At 47.8% G+C, this 23,429-nt stretch overlaps 1 protein-coding gene across 4 annotated transcripts in view; it reads left to right on the top strand.

Annotated features, from left to right (window-relative positions):
* The window catches only part of LOC308467741 (fragile X messenger ribonucleoprotein 1-like), a 170,555-nt gene that overhangs the window by 27,454 nt on the left and 119,672 nt on the right, over positions 1-23,429 (top strand). For all 4 annotated transcript variants that reach the window (XM_080989439.1, XM_080989437.1, XM_080989438.1 and 1 more), the window contains one exon: positions 14,570-14,622. In XM_080989439.1, the coding sequence (XP_080845565.1) occupies positions 14,570-14,622 (53 nt within the window). The remainder of the gene's footprint in view (positions 1-14,569; positions 14,623-23,429) is intronic.

The following is a 23,429-nucleotide window of genomic DNA, read 5'->3' as shown; positions in this document are numbered from 1 at the left end:
AGATTCGGATTGCTAAGGGTTCCAGAGCTAAGATAAATAAGAAGGGAGACAGTGGGCATCCTTGTTTTGTGCCTCTTTGGATTGCTATAGTATTAGAGTCCATATTGTTAGTTCTGCATTTTGCTGAGGCTTGGGAGTATATTTGTTTGAGGATTTGTAGGAAGTGGGGCCAAATTTCATGTTAGTTAGTACTGCTAATATGTATTTCCACTCCAAGCAGTCAAAAGCTTTGAGGATGTCTAGGGACATAATTGTCAGTGGGAGTTTAGTTGCCTTGCTGTGTTCGATCGGGTTCAGTAGTTTCTTGATGGGGTCTGTTATATTGCAGCCAGGGACAAAGCCAGTCTGGTCTGGGGCTATTAACTTGTGTAGGAAGATTTTCAGGCGGTTGGCCAAGATTGATGGGAATATCTTGTAGCCTTGGTTTATTAATGAGATTGGGCGGTATGATTCTACTTTGAGGCTGTCTTTCAGTGGTTTTGGGATGGAGACTATTTCGGAGTGGGTCCAGGTTTTGGGGATGACCCCCCTTTTATGATGTCATTGAATAGGTGGGTCATGTAGGGCATCAGGGGTTCTTTGAATTTCCTATAGAATTTAAATGTGTTACTTTTATTGTTGTTAGCCACTCTGAGCCCTGCTTTGGCTTGGGAGGGCGGGTTATAAATAAAAAAATATTTATTGTTATTATTATTAATTCTGCTGTGAAGCCGCCTGGGCCTGGGGCTTTGTGTGGTTTCAGGTTTTTGAGGACCGTATCTATTTCCTCTGGGGTGATAGGACTGTCCATGAATTCCTGTTCCTCATCAGTTAAGGTAGGTGTCAGATGCTGGGTGGTGGTTGCTTGTGAGTAACCAGGCAGGACTCCGACCTGTCTTTTACAGGTTTTATTGTGCAAACTATTTACAGTGCAGATACACAAGGTTCATGTCCGTCTTAGTCACTTGCAGAATCCGGGAGTGGCCTCTTCCAGGCCCCTCCCCCCACATAAGAACTTAGACACCCCAAACCTCCACCTCCCCTCCTTGCGTTTCACCCCTCTGCGCAAACTGGGCGACGGAAGTGGCGTGTGTGTGAGGAGAATCAGAACTTACAGGGTTAAACAGTTCTGTGTGATGTCTCACATTCTGAGGCGTGGTTTGGTTCACATACGGGAATCTTTCTTTGTGTGTGAGTTTCCTTTCGTTTTTGGCTGAGAGACGAAAGAATGTCCGCTCTCTCGCCAGGACTGATTTATGATGTTTTTCTTCTCATTAAAGGCTGTTAGAGATTAGCAAGAAGCCTGCGTTCAGTCTGATTTATTATCCACACACAAGGCAACACTTTCTACCGCTGCTAAGAACTCTGCTAAGAGCTCATATATTTAGATTGAGGTCCCCTGCTAGGATTGCTTCCTCTTCGGAGAAGACGAGGAACTTGTTTAATGTTTTTTGGGTGAATTCTAGTTGTTTTGAGTTTGGGGCATATATGGAGCCGATTGTCAGTTTAGTTTTGCCATCTAGTGTCTCTTTAGCAAAAATGAATCTGCCTCTTTTGTCCTTTAGGACTGCCGTGGCTTTGAAGTTCAGGTCTCTACTGAGTATTATGGCTACTCCACGGGCCTTCCCTGAGCCAGGTGCAACCCATTGTTGACTGAAGCGGGGGTCACTCAGGAGTTTGCTCCCTTTGGGTGGGTTGTGTATTTCTTGTAGGAAGATGATGTGTGGTTTCATGGTGTTTATGTATGAGGTGGTGCATTTTCCCAGCCAGAGGACCTCTGTTTTCGAAGGATTTAACTTCAACCGGCTTCCACGTAACCATCCAGCCACAGCTTCCAAACATCTGGTCAGTGTGTCTGGGGCCGAGTCAGGATGGCCATCCATCAACAGATAGAGTTGGGTGTCATTGGCATACTGATGGCAACCCAGCCCAAAACTCCGGACAAGCTGGGCGAGGGGGCGCATAAAGATGTTAAAAAGCATCGGGGAGAGTATCGCACCCTGAGGCACTCCACACACCAAGGAGTGGCGCGATGACAATTCCCCCCAAGCGCCACCCTCTGTCTCCGACCAGAGAGAAACGAGTGCAGCCATTGAAGGACTGTGCCCTGGATCCCCACGTCGGCAAGGCGGTGGTCCAGGAGTTCGTGATCGACCATGTCGAATGCTGCTGACAGGTCTAGAAGAATCAGCAGCCCCGACCCGCCTCGATCCAGCTGCCTGCGGAGATCATCTGTTAGGGCGACCAGAGCCGTCTCGGTCCCATGACCAGCGCGGAAGCCGGACTGGAATGGATCCAGAGCCGATGTTTCATCCAGAAACCTACCAAGCTGTTCAGCAACCGCTCTCTCAATCACCTTACCCAGGAACGGAAGATTCGAAACCGGGCGGTAATTGGATAGATCTAAGGGATCTAATGATGTTTTCTTTAAGAGCGGGCGCACCACTGCCTCCTTCAATTCCCCTGGAAATATCCCGGTGCCAAGGGACAAATTGATGATATCCCCCAGGGGGGCCCGCACCTCGTCTGGACACGCTCTAATCAGCCAAGACGGGCATGGGTCGAGAGGACAGGTGGTGGGCTTTCCAGCTCGGAGGAGTCTGTCCACATCGGCTGGGGATATCTGGTTGAAGTGGTCCAATACTGGACCCGAGGACAGTCAAGGGGCCTCCAGTTCCTTTATTGTATCCAAATTGGCAGGGAGGTCATGGCGGAGCAACAGGACCTTCTCTGCAAAAAAGCTCGCAAATGCCTCACAGCTGTGTGTCAGATTGTTATTTAAATTTGGCTGTCCTTCAAGGGACGTTAAAGACCTAATTATACTAAATAATTGCGCTGGGCGAGAGCTAGCGGATGCAATGGAGGCCGAGAAGTAAGACTTCTTAGCGGCTTTCACCGCCATCTCATAGGTTTTCATAAAAACCCTATAAGATGTTCTTGAGGCTCCATCACGGGCACCCCGCCATACTCGCTCTAGCCGTCTGAGGTCCCGCTTCATTTTCCGAAGCTCCTCGGTAAACCAGGGAGCCCGGTTTCTGCGGAGTCGCAGAGGGCGCTTAGGTGCGATCTCATCTATGGCTGCCAGGAGCTGGATATTCCAGCCCTCAACGAGCTCAGTCAATGAGTCGCCAGGGGGAGCAAGGTCCCGCAAGGCTTGACAGAATCTATCAGGGTCCATCAGCCTCTGCGGGCGAGCCCAAATCGGCTCGCCACCTAAGCAGGGTGAGGGTGGAAAGTCAATCCTGGCTTTCAGAGCGTAGTGATCAGACCATGGCACCTTAATTGAAGGAGACATGATCACATCTATACCTACGCCAAAGATCAAATCCAGCGTGTGGCCTGCTTGATGTGTGGGGCCTGAAACAAACTGGGAGAGCCCTAGTTGTCGCCATGGAAGACACCAGGTCCAGAGCCTGTGAGGAGGGAGTGGCATCAGCATGGCTGTTGAAGTCCCCCAATACCAATAGGTTAGGGAACTCCAAGGCCTAGCCGGCACCGCCTCCAGCAGGCCTGACAGGGTGGCTGCTGGTGAGCTAGGTGGCCGGTACACCAGCCAGACAGCCAAGCTCACCTCAGAGCCCCACACTAGGCCAACACATTCAATGCCGGGGATCGATGGCGATGGTAGAGCCCTGAAAGAACAATCTTCCCGGATTAATAATGCCACCCCTCCCCCCCCGGCCCACAGTCTGCGACTGGTGGAGGACGGAGAAACCCGGGGGCGCCATCTCTCGTAAGGTAACTGTTTCCCCTTTGCGTACCCAGGTCTCCGTCACACAAGCCAGGTCGACCCCTGCGAGGTAAAGAAATCTCGCAGAGTGGCGGTTTTGTTGCCTATAGACCTGGCATTGCACAACACCAGTGACGGAGGTGAGTAATCCTTGCTCACCCTACCCTCGTCCCTCGGGATGGGGCGCAGATTGGAAGGGGTACAAGCATATCCGTATCTCGATCCCCTTCGCCTATAACATCTGCCCCCACCACCATACCTCCCTCGCCCCTCCACGGTAGCACTCCCAAGCCTCATACAAGCCTCCATTTACAAAATAGAAAAACAAACCAAACCAAAAACAATTATACCTAAACGAAACCAATCCCCACCCCAAACCACAATAAAACGGAACAAAATAAGAATACATAGATAAAAACCACTGTTCACGGTGGTACAACAAAGTAAAAAGTAAAAACACCTTTAAAACACTTTAAAATATATAAAAACATTATAGCTTTTGTTTCTGTCTGTTTCCTCGACACAAAGGCAGGCAGTCATGTTTTTCCTTTGTTCTGACCAACGCTGAATAAAGCTGTAAATACGCTCTCCTGGGTGAATCTTCTGTTGTGGAAACTCTGCGAAAAGGGCGTGCACGAGTCCTGGAATGTGTCTGAGGCCCGTGTCGCTAATTGATTGATGCTGTTCCGATGGGAGTCGAGTTCGTCCAGAGACGACGATGGAGGCCTGCCTGATGAGGCTGCCTGATGCCTCTGACTCCCTGGCAGTATCCCAACACATCCTCCCTGTCGTTTGCAATAGGGGGTGGTCAGTGAGACAGTGTTAAGTGTCTTTGTGATGCCAATGTTGGGTATAGGGTTCATAAGCAGTGTTGCCAATGTTATTAGCAACATGACTGGTATGCTGGGGTGGGGATGTGGGTGTTGGTATGCTCTGGTGCCACCATTGTGCTGATTGGGTGTCAGATTTTAGCCTGTTTGTGGGTTGTTTTATTGAGGTTGGAGAAGTTATTTTTCCTTAGCATGGAGTAGGGGGTGCTGAAAGTGTGGGTTTTGGGTTGTTGTGTGGTGGGGAATGTGGTTTGAAGTCGTCTGGACTGGTGTTGGGGTGAGGATCTCTGTGGAGGTGCAGGGCTGGGGGGGTGTTGATGGTGTTGGCTATATTTATGGCCTGGGGGAGGGGGGGAAGGAAGGAAGGGGGGGAATCACCAGTCCTTCAGTTTGAGGTGTTTTCCGGGTGCTTCATTCAGCTGTGGTTGTTGTTGTAGGGTTGTCCATCTGTGATGTGTTGGTTTGGTTGATCTTGGTCTGTTGTGTTGTGCCGTATGTTCGGCGGGATGCTTTTGTGCGTGGTGGTGGTTGGCTGTGTTGGTTTGCATTGTTGTGTCACTTCTGTTGCTTCTTTTTCCTCTTTACTGTCGTCCAGTTGTTTGGTGTTGTTTCATCGTGGTGGTCGTGACTCACTTGGTGAGTTTGTCAGTTGCCATTCCAATGGAGGGTTGAGTTCGAGGTTCTTCAGTAGTTGCAGGGCTTCAGGTATGTTGGTAGCCATGTGTTGTGTTGTGTTGGTTGTTACTATGAGGCGGAAGGGGAAGTCCCATCGGTACTTGATCCCTGCTTTTTGGAGACACTGGGTGCATGGGCGTAGGTTTTTCCTCCAATTTAGGGTGTCCTGAAATAAATCCTGTAAGGCCAATATGGGGTTGTCTCCGTATTGAAGGCTTGTTGAGTTTCTGAAGCTGTTCCATACCTCTTCTTTCATTTTGTAGCGTGTGAAGCATACAATGATGTATTGGGGGGGCGGGCGTTGGGTTTCGGCATAGGTTTTAGGGCTCTGTGAGCCCTCTCCAGGTCGTCTACCTCGAGTGTCAAGTTTGGGATTGTATTTTTCAGCCAGCGTACAATTAGATCTGCTGGGCTTTTCTCCTCCACTTTTTCAGGAAAGTTGCGGAAGCGGAAGTTGCAGTGTCTACTACGGTCTTCAAGGTCTGCCTGTTTGATATTCATGGCTGCGTTTTCCGTTTCTATTATTTCCAGGTGGCTTTCCATTTCAGCCAATTTATTCATACGTGTGTTCTCCTTTCGGTACTTCTCTATTATTCTTTCTTGTATTTGGTTCTTGTTTTCTAGAGTTTCCATTTTGGAGGTCATGTCACTGAACGCTTTCGGTAGTTCTCTTAGTCTCATTTTCACTTCCTTCAGTTCTCGTTTTGTTGCTGGGCGCGGTGCTTTGAATCGACTGCTTCTTCCACGGAGTGAAGCCGCATTGCTGTTGCCGGAGAGCGCTGACTTTTTCCTGTGGACAGTTGGATTTTAAACAACTGCCCGTGAGTAGAACGGAAAATTGGACTATGAAATTTCTTAATTAGGCACCGAAAGCGGGAAGGTCTAAACAGGAAGTCCGCCTTCCGCTTTTGTAGATAGATTGAAGTAAAGACACGGCAAGCTAGAGTCTGGAAAGTCATTTGTAAAGGATTAAATTTTCATCATTTAAAATTACTGAACCCCCCTTGGAAGCAGGAGAGGGGGGAACCTTTTTTAGACTGTTTAAACCTGCAGAAGAGAAAGTAAAGAAAGGTAATTTTCCACCGTCTTGAACCTGGGAGCGGGGTGTCAGGACAGACGTTTTGGGGAAGTTCACTGACTATGGACAAAGGTTTTTGAAAGATAGTCAAAAGAAGAGAAACATATTGATTCCATTGTTCCCTTTCACATTTAAAAGGAACAAAATATCGACAAAATATCCGAAAAAGGAAAACTTTGTTGCTAGATCTGCTTTAAAAAAAAAAAAAGATGGATACAAATAGAAATTGTTTCCCCTAGAGGGAGCTTGTGAAACTGTTATTAAAGTCGAACTGGGGAGCTTTGCAGCTGTAGAGATTAAAGATCGTGGGACCAGACTTCGACCTTGAACAAGAATGTGCTCAGAGGAGGCTTTGGTGCTTGCTCTTTGCAAGACAAGTGCTTTATTGGAACAGTTACATGAGAAGATGGATTTGATGACTGTTGCGATCGGAAATTTTGGACAGGCAGTGGGTACCTATATAGAACCCACTCAGGAATTAATCCAGGAATGTGCTTTGACAGATGAGATGAGGGAGGAGGTTGTTGCTGAACCTCGGGTGGCAGAGATGGAGAGAGCTGTGGCCCAGGGGGGAGTTTGGAGTTGTGGGGGCCCTTAACTTTGGAGGGACTTTGAAACATGCCTTTAAATATCACATGGATTTCAGTGTTGACTATGGAAAAGGGGCTGACGTGTCGAGAAGGGACAAAAATATTGTCAAGTTGGAGTCTCCCCGAGTGAAAGGAGCAGAAGACAAAGTAAAGTACAGGTATAAACATGAAGAAGACCTGCGGAAGTGACATGGAAAAGACTTAAGATATAAGGTCACCAGGTTGATGGACTAGATGGATGGGATAGAAAGGACTGACAAAACCCGAGACCAGGAAGAAGAGACGATGGATGAAGATTGGAAGAAAGTTTTAAAAATTTATTTAGAAAAGTATCGTAAAATTAATGAGTATTAGAAAAATGTTGGAATGAAATTATTTGGCTTTAGCAGAAATGTTAAAAAGAATTATGTAAGAATATGTTATGGTTAAAAGAATTTGGTATAAATAAGATTTAAGTTTTAAGGTTTTTTATGGTAAGATAAGGTTAAAATAGATTAAGGTAATTTAATGACAGAATATTGTGAAAGATGGAAAGGATTTGCTGAGATAATTAACAACTAGAATACAAAAAAAGGGAGGTGTGAGGAGGTCGATGAAATAAGTTAATGAAAGTTAAGGATTTGGGAATATTGGATTTGTTTTTAAATTTTTTGTTTATTTTTGCTTTTTGATTTTGATGTATTGTGTGTTTTGTTTTTTCTTTTTGACTTTGGTTTTTATTGATTTGTATTGTTTAATTGTTACTTTTATCTACCTTTTACTTTCTCTCTTTCTCTTGTTTTTTCCTTCTTTTTTCTTTGCAACTTTAAAATTATCAATAAATATCATTTAAAAAAAAAAGAAAGAAAGGTGGGGGAGAGACAAAGAAAGATGAAAATACTTGGTTGCAGTGGTGGTTCTAGTTATAGTATGAGGTAAAAGACCACTGGGGAGGGAGGATTGCTAATGAAACTGTGTGGGGAGGTACGTGTATGTAGATTTTAGGGTTTGGAGCGTAAGAGGGACTAGAAAAGCAGACTAAATCAAAGAAGGAAGGGGGGGAAGGAGATGAGGGATCTGAAGCTGTTGAGGTTGTGATGCCTGGCAGTAGTATTTGTATATCAAATGCCAACAGTAAAAAAAGTAGGCTTCGGTGCAGGGAGGGGCGGAAAAGGCTGGGGGTGACGTGACTTTTATGCTGGGGGAGGTACAAAGACCGACCACTCCCAGATTCTACTAGCGACTGAGCCAGCCATGAACTTACGATGCTCTTCACTGTAAATAGTTTGCACCAAGAATAAAGCCTGTAAAAGACAGGTCAGAGTCTTGCCTGGTTACTCTCGAGCAACCACAGCAGCATCTGACAAAAATAAAACAAAATACAGAAAATAGGGAAAGTAAGTTAGAGAGTGGCAGATTGTCTGGTAAAAATAAAGTTAAAAAAAATATTGGGAAGGAAAGAGGACAACAGCAACAAAAAAGTCCCACCCTATTTTTTGTGGGGGGGGGGGGGAATGGAAAATGTGTTTTTAAGTAATAAATGGATGTATTTTAAAAATGGTAGTAATAGTAATTTAGTGAAAGGGCTGAAGACTTAGGGAAGGGGGGAAGAAAAAAGGGTTAAAAATATATGAAAGGAGGAAAAAGATTTATATATTAAAAATAGAGGATAGAGTTAATGATAGTAACTCTATCATTCATATATATATATATGTGTGTGTGTGTGTGTGTGTATATAGACGGGAAAAAATGTAAAAAAGGGGGAAATAAACAGCTGCGTGTCTTTTCACGGCTTCCCTTGCCCTCCCAGTGCGCTCTCCTACTTCTCCTTTCCCTTCTTAGCGGCGGTGTTGGCGATAGCAGCAACAAGTGTCTTTCTTTGCCCACTATTTCTCTCTCCTCTTCTCCCCTGCGCCGGCTTCAGGATCTTCTTGGTCCTGGATCATTGCTGGGCAGTCAGCTGAGTGGCTGGGTGTCCTCGCTTTTGTTCCTGGCTCGGCCTGGGGGAGGGGTTGGCAGCTCCCTCAGTTGGCGTGCCGGGCGCCCCCGGTGCCCTGTCGGTTGTGGCGGTGGCAGCAGCAGTCCCGGCAGTCTGGGAGCCAGCCAGGTAGCCCAATTGGTTCTGGCTGGCTTCAAGAGTTGCTCGCTGCTGTGGCGTCCGCCATGATGCCTCACTGGAAGTCCCTCAAATGAGTATATTTGAGTTTAGACAAAAAAATTCCTTCCAGTAGCACCTTAAAGACCAACTAAGTTAGTTCTTGGTATGAGCTTTCGTGTGCAAGCACACTTCTTCAGATACACTGAAACAGAAGTTGCCAGACCCTTCTATATAGTGAGAAGGTGGGGAGGGGTATTACTCAGAAGGGTGGTGGGAATGGGTGATTGGCAGATAGCTGAGATGAGCCTGTTGACGACTCTTAACGACTGCAATAGGTCTTACAGGAAAAAGCAAGGGGTGAGAAGGTGAGAAATGGCTTTGTCATGTATAATGAGATAAGAATCCAATGTCTTTGTTCAGGCCAGGTCTCTCCATGGTTTTAAGTTTGGTAATGAGTTGTAATTCAGCAGCTTCTCTTTCCAGTCTATTTCTGAAATTCCTTTGTAGTAAAACAGCTACTTTGAGATCTTGTATAGAATGTCCTGGGAGATTGAAGTGTTCTCCTACTGGTTTCTCTGTCTTGTGATTCTTGATGTCAGATTTGTGTCCGTTTATTCTTTGGCGTAAGGTTTGGCCTGTTTGTCCAATATAGAGAGCTGAAGGACACTGTTGGCATTTGATGGCATACACAATGTTAGACGATGAGCAATTAAACAGTCCCGAGATGGTATGTGTGATGTTGTTGGGGCCAGTAATGGTGTTGTCCGGGTGTATGTGACATACACATACACAATTAAACAGTCCCGAGATGGTATGTGTGATGTTGTTGGGGCCAGTAATGGTGTTGTCCGGGTGTATGTGACATACCATCTCGGGACTGTTTAATTGCTCATCGTCTAACATTGTGTATGCCATCAAATGCCAACAGTGTCCTTCAGCTCTCTATATTGGACAAACAGGCCAAACCTTACGCCAAAGAATAAACGGACACAAATCTGACATCAAGAATCACAAGACAGAGAAACCAGTAGGAGAACACTTCAATCTCCCAGGACATTCTATACAAGATCTCAAAGTAGCTGTTTTACTACAAAGGAATTTCAGAAATAGACTGGAAAGAGAAGCTGCTGAATTACAACTCATTACCAAACTTAAAACCATGGAGAGACCTGGCCTGAACAAAGACATTGGATTCTTATCTCATTATACATGACAAAGCCATTTCTCACCTTCTCACCCCTTGCTTTTTCCTGTAAGACCTATTGCAGTCGTTAAGAGTCGTCAACAGGCTCATCTCAGCTATCTGCCAATCACCCATTCCCACCACCCTTCTGAGTAATACCCCTCCCCACCTTCTCACTATATAGAAGGGTCTGGCAACTTCTGTTTCAGTGTATCTGAAGAAGTGTGCTTGCACACGAAAGCTCATACCAAGAACTAACTTAGTTGGTCTTTAAGGTGCTACTGGAAGGAATTTTTTTGTTTTGACTATGGCAGACCAACACGGCTACCTATCTGTATTTGAGTTTAGGTTATTGTTAGACAAATTATGTCCCAAGGATCTTTACCCAGAGGACGTCAATTTACTATGTGTAAAAAAGGATTCTACACCACAATCAGGCATAACCAGATTTATTGTCGTAACAGGGACTTCCGGGGTGGCGCCATCGGTAATGGCGGATTCCCTCTGATCCGGAGGGACCAGCTCCATGGAAAACGGGTCTTTCCCGCTACAGCGAAGCGGGGACCCTTTCAAAAATCACAGGCGGATGAAGCCTGTGACCATGGGACTCGGTGGGCACCTTTAGCGCCCCCCCAACCCGTAAAGGAACCCAATTACCGGCTCCGGAGCGAAGAGGGGGAAGTGGCGCGGTGCTGAGAGTCAACTGCTTCTTCCGTGGAGCGAAGCCGCACAGCCGTTGCCGGAGAGTGCTGCCTTTTTCCTGGGACAATTTGGCTTTTAAAACAATTATCCGTGAGTACTTAAATTTCGGACAATTGGACTTTAAATAATGACCAGCGAGTAGAAAGGAAAATTGGACTAAGAAATTTATCTCAATTTGGCACTGAAACGGGAAGGTCTAAACAGGAAGTCAGCCTTCCGTTTCTTGTAGATAGATTAAAGCAAAGACATGGCAAACTGGAGTTCAGAAAATCGCTTGTAAAGGATTAACTTTCATCATTTAAAATTGTTGAACCCCCTTCGGAAGCAGGAGAAGAGGGGGGGATTTTTTTCAGACTGTTTAAACCTGCAGAAGAGAGTGTAAAGCAAAGTAATTTTCCACCGTCTTGAACCTGGGAGCGGGGTGTCAGGACTGACGTTCTTTGAAGCTCATTGAACAAAGACAAATGTTTTTGACAGATAGTTAAAAGAAGAGAAACATAGTGATTCCATTGTTCCCCTTCGCATTTTAAAGGAACAAATATTGACAAAATATCTGAAAAAGGAAACTTTGTTGTTAGATCTGCTTTTAAAAGAAAAGAACAAATAGAAGTTCTTCCCCTAGAGGGAGCCTGTGAAACTGTTAGCAATTTTGAATCGGGGGGCTTGCAGCTGCAACAGATTACGATCGTGGGAATAGACTTCTGACCTTGCAGAACAATGTATTCAGAAGCTCTGGTGCGTGCTTTCTGCAAAACAAGTGCCCTACTGGAACAGCTATATGAGAAGACGGACGTGATGACTGCTGCGATCAGAAATTTTGGACTGGTAGTGGGAAACTATATAGAGCCCACCCAGGAATCAAATCAGGAGTGTGCTCTGACAGAACAGATGAGGGAAGAGGATGTTGCTGAACCTCGGGCGCCAGAGATGGAGGGAGCTGTGACCCAGCAGGAACATGAGTTCTTGGATCTGACAAATGAACTTGGAAAAAGCCAGATTTGGAAAGAGAAAGTTTGGTTTGGTTTGGAAATGGGGGGTTGGATAGACCCCCCTATGCAGGGATGTTTGGACTTTTCAAGTCTGGCAATGGGCCGTGAGATGTTTGGGGTTGTGGGGGCTCTTAATTCTGGAGGGACTTTGAAACATGTTTTTAAATACCAAATAGAGTTCAATGTGGACTATGGAAAAGGGGCTGATTTGTCAAGAAGGGTCAAAAACACTGTTAAGTTGGAGTTCCCACGAGTGAAAGGAGCAGGAGACAAAGTAAAGTACAGGTATAAATATGAAGAAGAGCCGTGGAAGGGACATGGAAGAGACTTAAGGGCCTCGGACATAAGATTACCAGGTTAATGCGCTAGATTGATGTGATAGAAAGGACTGACAAAACCCGGGACCAGGAGGAAGAGACGCTGGATGAAGATTGGAAGAATTTTTTTTTTTTATTAGGATTGTTTTATAAAATTGATGAATGCTAGAAAAATGTTGGAACGAAATTATTTGGCTTTAATAAAAATGTTTAAAGAATTATGTAAGAATATTATGGTTATGAGAAATTGGTATAAATAAGATCTAAGTTTCAAGTTTTAAGGTCTTTTATAGTAAGATAAGATTAAAATAGATTAAGGTAATGTAATGACAGAATATTATGAAAAATGGAAAGGATTTGAAGTGACAATTAACAACTAGGATACAAAAAAAGGGAGGAGTGAGGAGGTCAAAGAAAGAAGGTAATGACAGTTAAGGATTTGAGAATATCGGATTTGTTTTTAAAATGTTTGTGGCTTATTTTTGTCTTTTGATTGTGTTGTGTTATTTTTTGATTTTGATTTTGATCAATTTGTATTGTTGGATTGTGGTTTGTTTTTCTTTTGTTTTTTCTCTTTCTTTTTCTTTTTTTGTTTTTTTTTTCTGTAATTCTAAAATTCTTAATAAATATCATTTAAAAAAACCCACAGAGTTATTGTCGTAACAGTACTGCACAGGTGACCCCTCAACTCATGCTGTAAAGAAGGAGTATGAATTCCCGCTTGCATCACACATAATTTGTAACCTAAAACCGTTCGAATATTCCTCCTACAATTCCTGTTGGTTAAGAAATTGCAGTTTAGAGGCTTAACGATCTTCCTACATCATATGTCCCTCTATTATGTACCCCCACCAATAACATACATCCCATGTCCATTCAAATTAGCAGATTCTCAAACAGTGGTATGTTCTATAATATTAATGAAGCGCTTGAGAATGCGTACTAGTTCTTAAACTATCATTTGCTATTTCTCCTTGTTATCTCAAGTCACCTCTAAACTATAAATCTATCACTCTCAGGGTCAGCATGGGCCTTTAACACATTGTTTCATAGATAACACCCTGTTTCTTAGTCTTAATTGCACCCTCTAACAAGGAAAGGAGTTTAGGGTGAGTCCTTTGATTCAGCTAACTCCCAACATCTGCTGTGTCTCATTTTAAGTGTCTCCAGCAATTAAACTCAGGTTGTAAAACATTCTTGTGTGCAGATAAACAGTTCTGTGAAGGGGCCCCTCCTTTGGGCTGTTTGTGAACCTCTTTGTTCACAGAACCTTGGTGTCTTAAGGCAGGCATGGTCATTTTTACTATTCCTTCCTTAAGAATAAAATTTATTTTTATTCATTTATTCCACAATTACTTAATTAATATTAGGCATGTAATTGTGTGTCCATCAAGTGTTTTTACTATGGAAACATTCAGTAGTTCTTAAAGGTTTTCTGTTTTAGGGCCACTACAGAGGGTTGCTTTTTCTGTGTGGGAGGACTTGTGAAAAGTTTCTAAATTACAGTTCAATAGTTACATTTGCCCTCTATGGGTGTAATCTAGTAATGCTATTGCACAAATTACCTATTGTCAGGGACTGGAATGCAGAGGCTGAGGAGTGGGTGAGATTGCCTCCTCCTTCTGCTGTTGACAGGGAAGAGGGAGAGAGTGTTGATTTACAGCCAAGCTATGAGCAAGATAATCAGGCAGAGGCTGGTGAACAGCTTAGTTATGAGGATTTAACAGAAGCAGGAAGAGAAATGGGGCAGACAGTGGACACTTTGTTAGACAGCATAGGTCATCTGCCTTCCCCTCAAATGCGAAGGTCTTTAAGGATACAAAAGCAGCGTGTGCAGAGGAATTTGTCAAAGAGAAGACTCCGTAGGAGCAGGTGTTGCTGGGAAAGAGGGAAGGAGGAGACAGAGTGAGCAACGTCATGGTGGCAAAACATGAATTGTCTGTTATTATAGAGACTGAATAAATCATAATTAAAGCTATCTTGTTTCCTCCTGGCTCCTTGAAACCATCTGGAGAGGAGCGGGGGAATTCCTCAGGCCTGACACCTATTCACTATGTTCTAACTAGAAATGCTGTATGGTGATATTCAAATGCCCAGAAAATGAAGTGTAGTAAAGATGTTCTGGGGTGACTGGATGGTAATTCCACAATAATGATAACTTTAAATCAACATTTTTGCTGTAACGTATTAGTCATAATATGGATTTCATGTCTATCTTTTAAGTAGCCTTCTGCATTTTCACTGTTATCTTCCATGCATGTAACATGCTTATGGTGTGCATAAATTCTTAGCATATTCAATAACCTACTATATTTTGCCAGTTACATTTAGAACAAGTGTTCTGAGCTTCCATATTGTAGCATTAATATTCGTAATTAACATGTTAATATTAATATTTGTTGTAAATTCTCTTTTGCAGGCTTTTGTGAAGGATGTACATGAAGATTCAATAACTGTTTCATTTGAAAATAAGTACGTATGGTCCTGCTACTGACTAGTATAGTTGTAAATGATGTAATTGTGAATTGTATATAATCTGCTAATGCAGTAGTATTGGGGTAGTGTATAAACCTAAATAAGCTAATACTTAGAGCTTGATTTGGATGTTTCTCGTGTAGCTTGCAGATGCTTATGGAGGTGCTTGCATGCCATTGCTATGATTAATAATGAATAATGTTCTGAAACCTATTTATTTTTATGTTTAGCACTTTGTGTCAAGAATGTTTCATTGAAACATGTTTTGATTTTTAAATAATAATTTGTGTTAGCTTAAAATAGCACTTCTGGTGTTCGTATAAAGGGTCATTCCATATCAAGTGATCCAATTTTTTTAGCTCATGTCATCCAGTTTTCTGTGAGTGTCTGAGGGCCCTGCTCTTGCCACTTACTATCTGGCCTGGGGCGGGGCCTGAAGCCTCAAAAGGACTGCTCTGCTGCCCAGGAGGACTCCCCTGTGTGAGTGTCTGAGGGCCCTGCTCTTGCCACTTACCATCTGGCCTGGGGCGGGGCCTGACAGGCCTCACAAGGACTGCTCTGCTGCCCAGGAGGATTTCCCTGTGTGAGTGCCTGAGGGCCCTGCTCTTGCCACTTACCATCTGGCCTGGGGCGGGGCCTGACAGGCCTCACAAGGACTGCTCTGTTGCCCAGGAGGACTCCCCTGTGTGAGTGCCTGCTCTTGCCAATTACCATCTGGCCCAGGGCAGGGCCTGAAGCCTCACAAGGACTGCTCCTGCCACTTACTATCTGGCCCAGGGTGGGGCCTCACAAGGACGGTTGTTGCCACTGATGCTGCTACTGTCCAGGAGGACCCGGAGGGGTGCAGAGTTCTTTTTAACATGCTTTAAAATTTTCCTTTCCCTTTAGATTTTTTATATATGGGGGTGGGGTGGATGTTTGGGTGGGCCTGGGAATTTGTTAGATTTTGATGATGTAATGAGTATGAGTTACTCGTGCGTAAACTGGTGCCTCACTGGTGCCTTTCTGACTGCACAGCCCTTTCTCATCATGACTGTCTCAGTCACTAGCAGAATCCGTCAGTGGGCGTTTCTTGAATCTCTTCCAACATAAGAGTTGTTTGACACCCAATCTCCTCCGCCTCTCACTGCGCGGGAGCCTTCTGCGCAGGGTGGGCGTGGGTAGCGGGGGACCTGTCCCCTCCTCACTGAGTTCCAGTGAAGAGTCCGTGAGCCCTCTCTCCGATTTTCCCATCTGCTCACTTTTGTTCCTGGTGTTGCGCTTAAATGCTTCCCCCTCCCCTGAGTCGCCTCTCCCCCTGCTGCTGGGTCCTTCTCCAGCATCATCCAGGAGCCTCCCCTTCGCCTCCCGCTCTGATGTCAGTTCCCTGACATCCACCTCCCCCCCAGAATCCCCTCCACCCCTGGACCGACCTGTGGGACCAACTTCGTCCCCTTCGTCGGCCGAGGAGGCGGGGAAACCCCGGAAGGAACTGTCACCATCATCTGTGGGTTCGAAACCCGCTTCCCAATCGCTTTTCCACCTACCAACGGGGTGGTCTTCCCCGTCTGATGCTTCTTCCTCCGAAACCTCTCCTCCCTCCTCCTCGGAGTCAGAAAATCCCTCAAAAACCTCTTCCTCATCTCTGGTTCCAAATTGCTCCTCCCAGAATCTCTCCAGGGGTTTGGGTTTGTCCGGGAACCGGCGGTGGAATACCTCCACCAGATACCTGTCCTCGACGGCTTCCGTGGGGACCCACGTGTTTTCGGACCTGGGTTCCCCTTCCCACGCTACCAAATACTCCACCCGGCGCCCTTGCCACCTTGAGTCCAGTATTTCCGTGGCCCTGTGGTGGTGTTCCCTTTCTTCTACCTGCGGGTGTGTGGTGACTTCTCCCTCTTGCCCCTGGAATTCCCGCCCTTCCCTATGCGGTGAAAGCAGGGACCTATGGAAAACCGGGTGTATTTTCATGCTATCAGGCAACCTGAGCTTAAATGCCACGGGATTAACTTGCTGTGTTACCTCAAAAGGTCCCAGCCGTCTGGGCTGCAACTTCTTGCACCCCCCTTTGAAAGGTAGCCTTTGGGTGGACAACCACACCCGGTCCCCCACCCGTATGGTCTCCCCTTCCCTGCGGTGCTTGTCTGCCTGCCTCTTGTAAGTTTCCTTGGCCCGCTCCAAGTTCATCTTAAGTTGCTGGTGTAGGGCCTCCATTTCTTCCACAAACTGCTCTGCAGCGGGTACGCTCCAGCTTTCCTCCCCACTCCCCGGGAAGGCCCTGGGATGACACCCATGGTTGGCCATGAATGGGCTCATTCCCGTGGATACGTGTTCCGCGTTGTTGTACGCGAATTCAGCCAGCGCTAGTTTTTCTACCCAATCGTTCTGCCTCTCACTGACATAGCAGCGTAGGTATTGCTGGAGTATACTGTTCGCTCTTTCTGCTTGCCCGTTGGTCTCTGGGTGTCTCGCCGTCAAGAAACCCACCTCCACCTGCAGTAAGCTCATGAGCTTCCTCCAGAACCGGGAAGTAAATTGTTTTCCGCGGTCGGAGATAACCCTCAAGGGGGCGCCATGCAGCCGGAATATGTGCTCCACAAACAACCGGGCTGTTTCCTCTGCTGTTACAGCATGTGAGCAAGCTATAAAATGGCACATTTTTGTCAGTAGGTCGACCACTACCATGACTGCTGTCTTTCCCCGGGACTTGGGCAAATCTGTCATAAAATCAATGGATACCACCTCCCAGGGTTTCCCCGGCGTGGGTAAGGGTTCCAGCAATCCTGTGGGGGCAGCCCGCTCCCCCTTTGCCCTTTGGCAGCGGTCGCACCCCCGTACATATTCCCGTACATCCTCCCTCACCCTGGGCCACCAGAACTGCCTGGTCACAAGCATCATGGTTTTGTGCTGTCCAAAGTGCCCTGCTGTGGGGTTGTCGTGGAGTTGTTTGAGTACCTTTCCCCTCAGGGTCTCCCCCGGTACGTACAGCGCTCCCCTATAGTACAGTACCCCTTCCTTCTCCTCAAACCCTTCTTGGGTCCCTCTTCCGTCTCGTAGTTCCCGGATTTTAGTTTGCGCGAACACGTCGTTTCTGGTCAGCCCGGCTATTTCTCGTTTCCCCACCAAAGTTCCCCCACACACCCATCGGTCCTCGGGGATCATGTGTCGTTTCTCCGGCGGTCCCTCTCCTTCCAGGTACTCCGGTTTACGCGAGAGAGCGTCTGCTCTTACGTTTTCTTCTCCGGGCACGTAGCGGATTTCAAAGAAAAACTTGGAGAACTCCTGTGCCCATCGAATCTGTCTCTGGTTGAGTACTCGTGCGGTTCTCCAGTACTCCAAGTTCTTGTGATCTGTGCAAACCTGGATCTGTTGTTGCGCCCCTATCAGTAGATGACGCCAACGACGAAAGGCCGCGTAGATTGCCAGCAGTTCGCGGTCATACACTGTATAGTTTTGCTCCGACTTGCTCAGTTTTCTGGAGAAAAAGGCACACGGTTTCCATTCCTGCTTTCCCTTCCCTGGCTGCAAAAGGACCGCCCCTACGGCTCTGTCGGACGCGTCGGTCTCTAGCCTCAGGGGTTTCTCCAGATCTACGTGCAGGAGTTGCTCTTCCGATGCGAACGCCTTCTTCAGTTTTTCAAAGGATTGCTGGGCCTCTTCTGTCCACACAAACTTCTTTTTGCTACTGAGACAATCCGTGATGGTCGCTGTCAAGTGGGCGAAGTTCTTGATGAACTTCCTGTAGAAGTTGCTGAACCCCAGGAACCTCTGTACGTCCTTCCGTGTTTTGGGAGCCTTCCACTCCAGCACTGCCTGCACCTTGCTTGGGTCCATCGCTAAGCCTTTGTCAGACAACTTGTACCCCAGAAACTCGACTTCTCTGGCGTGAAACTGACATTTTTCCAGCTTGACCCACAACTGGTGCTTCTGCAGTCGTTGTAACACTTCCCTGACGTCTCTAACATGTTGTTCCTCATTGTCCGAATAAATTAAGACGTTGTCCAAGAAGGCTACGCAGTTCTTGTACAGCAGAGACCCCAACACGTGGTGCATGAAAGCTTGAAAACAGGCGGAGCCCGACTGTAATCCAAAAGGCATATCTAAGTACTCAAAGGCACCTAGGGGTGTGAACATTGTGGTCTTCCATTCGTCCCCCTCCCTCATCCTGATCAAATTGTATGCGCCCCTGAGGTCCAGCTTGGTAAAAATTTTGCCTTTCCTCACTCGCGTTAAAATGTCGTCAATCCTGGGCATTGGGAAGGTCACGGGTTCTGACACCAAATTGACAGCTCTATAGTCCACCACGAGCCTGGGTTTATTTGTGTCCTTTTTGTCCACAAAGAACACCGGACTGCCCCCTACTGCCTTTGATTCTCTTATGAAGCCTCTTTTCAGGTTCTTGTCGATAAATTCTCGCAACTCCTTCATCTCCCTGTCTGACATGGCGTACAGCTTACCCACTGGCAGCTGAGCCCCCGGAAGCAAGTTGATCTGGCAGTCAAAGGGCCTATGGGGTGGCAGTCTATCTGCCTCTTTCTCGCTGAAGACCTCCCGCAGATCTGCGTATTGTGGCGGCACCTCCCCTTTCTGCTCCACCGCCATCCCAGCCACCCTGGCCACGGTCATTCTTGGGGCTTCCCCCCCAGACAGTGTTCCAGGCAGTAAGCTGACCCAAAGGTGACTGTCCTCTGATGCCACGCCACCACTGGATCATGTTGTGCTAGCCAGCTCATCCCTAATATTATTGGGGGTCCTGCTAGCGAGGCGACGTGAAAGGCGATGGTCTCCGAGTGCCTGGACACCCTCATTCTCATTGGCGGGGTCTGGTGTGTCACTTCCCCTCCTAGAAGCTCCCTGCCATCAATGGTGGTCACTTGCAAGGGAAAATCCAAAGGCAGTAAGTGGAGCTGGTGCTCTAATGCAAAGTCCTTGCTGAAGAAATTACATGAGCTGCCTGAATCCAGCATACCTTTCACCTTGACTGGGTGCCCGTTCGGGAGTTCTAGCACCACTTCGATGGCTATTGCCGCCTTGGGGGGGTCTGGCTGGGGCACTTTTACTGGTGGCTGGCTTGGCTGTTGTGCCCCTTGATTGGCAGCCAAGCGTTCCCGTTTCCCTGTTCCTGTTCCTTTACCACCTCCTCCTCACCCCCTGCGGTTCCCACCATTCCTTGCCAAGCCTTTCTTTGAGGGCAGGCTCTAGCAAAATGGCCTGGCCGCTGGCAAAGGTAACACTTTTTGGAGGTTTTCCAATCCTTTCCCTCCTTCTTGCGCCCTTCGCTGGTGCTTGAAACTTCCCGCGCGCGCCCCCCATCTATTTCCATTGGCTCTGCTGGCGGGGAGGGCTGCCTTGGTATTTCAGGAATGCGGTAGTCATGGCAACGTTGCTCTCTCCCTTCCCGCCTCTCCTGGGCCCGCGCTTCCTGGCGCACGCCAATCGCAAGCACAGCCTTGGTCAGCTGATCCATCCCCTGTGGGCGGGGTGCGCGGGAAAGTTCATCCTTAACCGTTGGGGACAACCCCTCCTCGAATAACATCTGTATGGGTTCGGAGCCCAGTTCCCACCCGAGGCGGTGAACTATCATGGCAAAGCGCGACCAGTAGTCCCTAACTGACTGGCTCCCCTGTTTACAGTTCATCAATTCCCGCTTTGTCACACTTTTTTGAACATCAGTGGAAAACATCGCGTCCATCGCTTGGAAGAATTTCCTCAGGTCCTGCATGGCGGAATTCTGCATCGCCATAAGGGGTCTGACCCATTCCCTGGCCCCGTCCTGCAGGTGACCCACAACATATGCCACCCGCGCCGCGTCGTCTTCAAAATCGTTATGCTGCAATTCCAATGCGTACTCTATTTCAGTTCTAAACGCACTGTATTCTTGCGGCTTCCCCCCAAACTTGTGCACCAGTCCCGGTACTTTCCTTGCTATGGGGGTGGGTCTGACCTGTGCATCTTGAGACCGCCTTTCGTCCAGCCGTGCCGTCAGAATGGCCACATGCTGCTCCAAATCTCGGTTCCTCTCCTCCAGCGTTTGCCCTCCAGCTGCTCCCCCCTGGGTGCCTGCTTCTCCGGGCTTGCTCATGATGCTGCCTGCCTGCTGCTGCGCACGAGCAACTTTTCAGGGACTGACGGATTGCTGTAATGAGTATGAGTTACTCGTGCGTAAACTGGTGCCTCTCTAGGCTAATTTGCCTTGTTAAACCCTTCTGACTGCACAGCCCTTTCTCATCATGACTGTCTCAGTCACTAGCAGAATCCGTCAGTGGGCGTTTCTTGAATCTCTTCCAACATAAGAGTTGTTTGACACCCAATCTCCTCCGCCTCTCACTGCGCGGGAGCCTTCTGCGCAGGGTGGGCGTGGGTAGCGGGGGACCTGTCCCCTCCTCACTGAGTTCCAGTGAAGAGTCCGTGAGCCCTCTCTCCGATTTTCCCATCTGCTCACTTTTGTTCCTGGTGTTGCGCTTAAATGCTTCCCCCTCCCCTGAGTCGCCTCTCCCCCTGCTGCTGGGTCCTTCTCCAGCATCATCCAGGAGCCTCCCCTTCGCCTCCCGCTCTGATGTCAGTTCCCTGACAGATGAATTTGTAATTTTTGCAGTTTTTATTTTTATTGTTTTCTGGGTTGTTTTTGTTCTTTGTTTTTATTGTTTTAAGGTTTTATTGTTTTAGGCTGCGAAAGAATAACATTAATTGCCATCAATGGAGGCTACTATGAGGCTTGGGATTGCTACCGTGGAGGGGCGAGGGAGGTATGGCGGTGGGGGCAGATGTTATAGGCGAAGGGGATCGAGATATGGATATGCTCGTACCCCTTCCAATCTGCGCCTCATCCCGAGGGAAGAGGGTAGGGTGAGCAAGGATTACTCACCTCCGTCACTGGTGCTGTGCGATGCCAGGTCTATAGGCAACAAAACCACCACCCTGCGAGATTTCTTTACCTCGCAGGGGGTTGACCTGGCTTGTGTGAAGGAGACCTGGGTACGCAAAGGGGAAACAGTTACCTTACGAGAGATGGCGCCCCCGGGTTTCTCCGTCATCCACCAGACTGTGGGCCGGGGGGGGGGGAAGGGGTGGCATTATTAATCCGGGAAGATTGTCCTTTCAGGGCTCTACCATCGCCATCGATCCCCAGCATTGAATGTGTTGGCCTAGTGTGGGGCTCCGAGGAGAGCTTGGCTGTCTGGCTGGTGTACCGGCCACCTAGCGCACCAGCAGTCACCCTGTCAGGCCTATTGGAGGCGGTGGCCGGCTGGGCCTTGGAGTTCCCTAACCTATTGGTATTGGGGGACTTCAACATCCATGCTGATGCCACTCCCTCCTCTCAGGCTCTGGACCTGGTGTCTTCCATGGCGACACTAGGGCTCTCCCAGTTTGTTTCGGGCCCCACACATCAAGCAGGCCACACGCTGGATTTGATCTTTGGCATAGGTATAGATGTGATCATGTCTCCTTCGATGAAGGTGCCATGGTCTGATCACTACGCTCTGAAAGCCAGGATTGACTTTCCACCCTCACCCTGCTTAGGTGGCGAGCCGATTTGGGCTCGCCCGCAGAGGCTGATGGACCCTGATAGATTCCTCCAAGCCTTGCGGGACCTTGCTCCCCGTGGCGACTCATTGACTGAGCTTGTTGAGGGCTGGAATATCCAGCTCCTGGCAGCCATCGATGAGATCGCACCTAAGCGCCCTCTGTGACCCCGCAGAAACCGGGCTCCCTGGTTTACCGAGGAGCTCCAGAAAATGAAGCGGGACCTCAGACGGCTAGAGCGAGTATGGCGGGGTGCCCGTGACGGAGCCTCAAGAACATCTTATAGGGCTTTTATGAAAACCTACGAGATGGCGGTGAAGGCTGCTAAGAAGTCTTACTTCTCGGCCTCCATTGCATCCGCTAGCTCTCGCCCGGCGCAATTATTTAGTATAATCAGGTCTTTAACGTCCCTTGAGGGACAGCCAAATTTAAATAACAATTTGACACACAGCTGTGAGGCATTTGCGAGCTTTTTTGCGGAGAAGGTCTTGTTGCTCCGCCATGACCTCCCTGCCAATTTGGATACAATAAAGGAACTGGAGGCCCCTCGACTGTCCTCGGGTCCAGTATTGGACCACTTCAACTGGATATCCCCAGCCGATGTGGACAGACTCCTCCGAGCTGGAAAGCCCACCACCTGTCCTCTCGACCCATGCCCGTCTTGGCTGATTAGAGCGTGTCCAGACGAGGTGCGGGCCCTCCTGGGGGATATCATCAATTTGTCCCTTGGCACGGGGACATTCCCAGGGGAACTGAAGGAGGCAGTGGTGCGCCCGCTCTTAAAGAAAACATCATTAGATTCTTTAGATCTATCCAATTACCGCCCGGTTTCGAATCTTCCGTTCCTGGGTAAGGTGATTGAGAGAGCGGTTGCTGAACAGCTTGGTGGGTTTCTGGATGAAACATCGGCTCTGGATCCATTCCAGTCCGGCTTCCGCGCTGGTCATGGGACCGAGACGGCTCTGGTTGCCCTAACAGATGATCTTCGTAGACAGCTGGATCGAGGTGGGTCGGGGCTGCTGATTCTTCTAGATCTGTCAGCAGCTTTCGACATGGTCCATCACGAACTTCTGGACCACCGCCTTGCCGACGTGGGGATCCAAGGCACAGTCCTTCAATGGCTGCGCTCGTTTCTCTCTGGTCGGGGACAGAGGGTGGCGCTTGGGGGGGAATTGTCATCGCGCCACTCCTTGGTGTGTGGAGTACCTCAGGGTGCGATACTCTCCTTGATGCTTTTCAACATCTTTATGCGCCCCCTCGCCCAGCTTGTCTGGAGTTTTGGGCTGGGTTGCCATCAGTAT

The sequence above is a fragment of the Podarcis pityusensis genome (genome assembly GCF_964106645.2).
Source record: "Podarcis pityusensis genome assembly, chromosome: W".
In the NCBI taxonomy this organism is placed as follows: domain Eukaryota; kingdom Metazoa; phylum Chordata; class Lepidosauria; order Squamata; family Lacertidae; genus Podarcis; species Podarcis pityusensis.
This window is presented reverse-complemented; position numbering and strand designations above follow the sequence as displayed.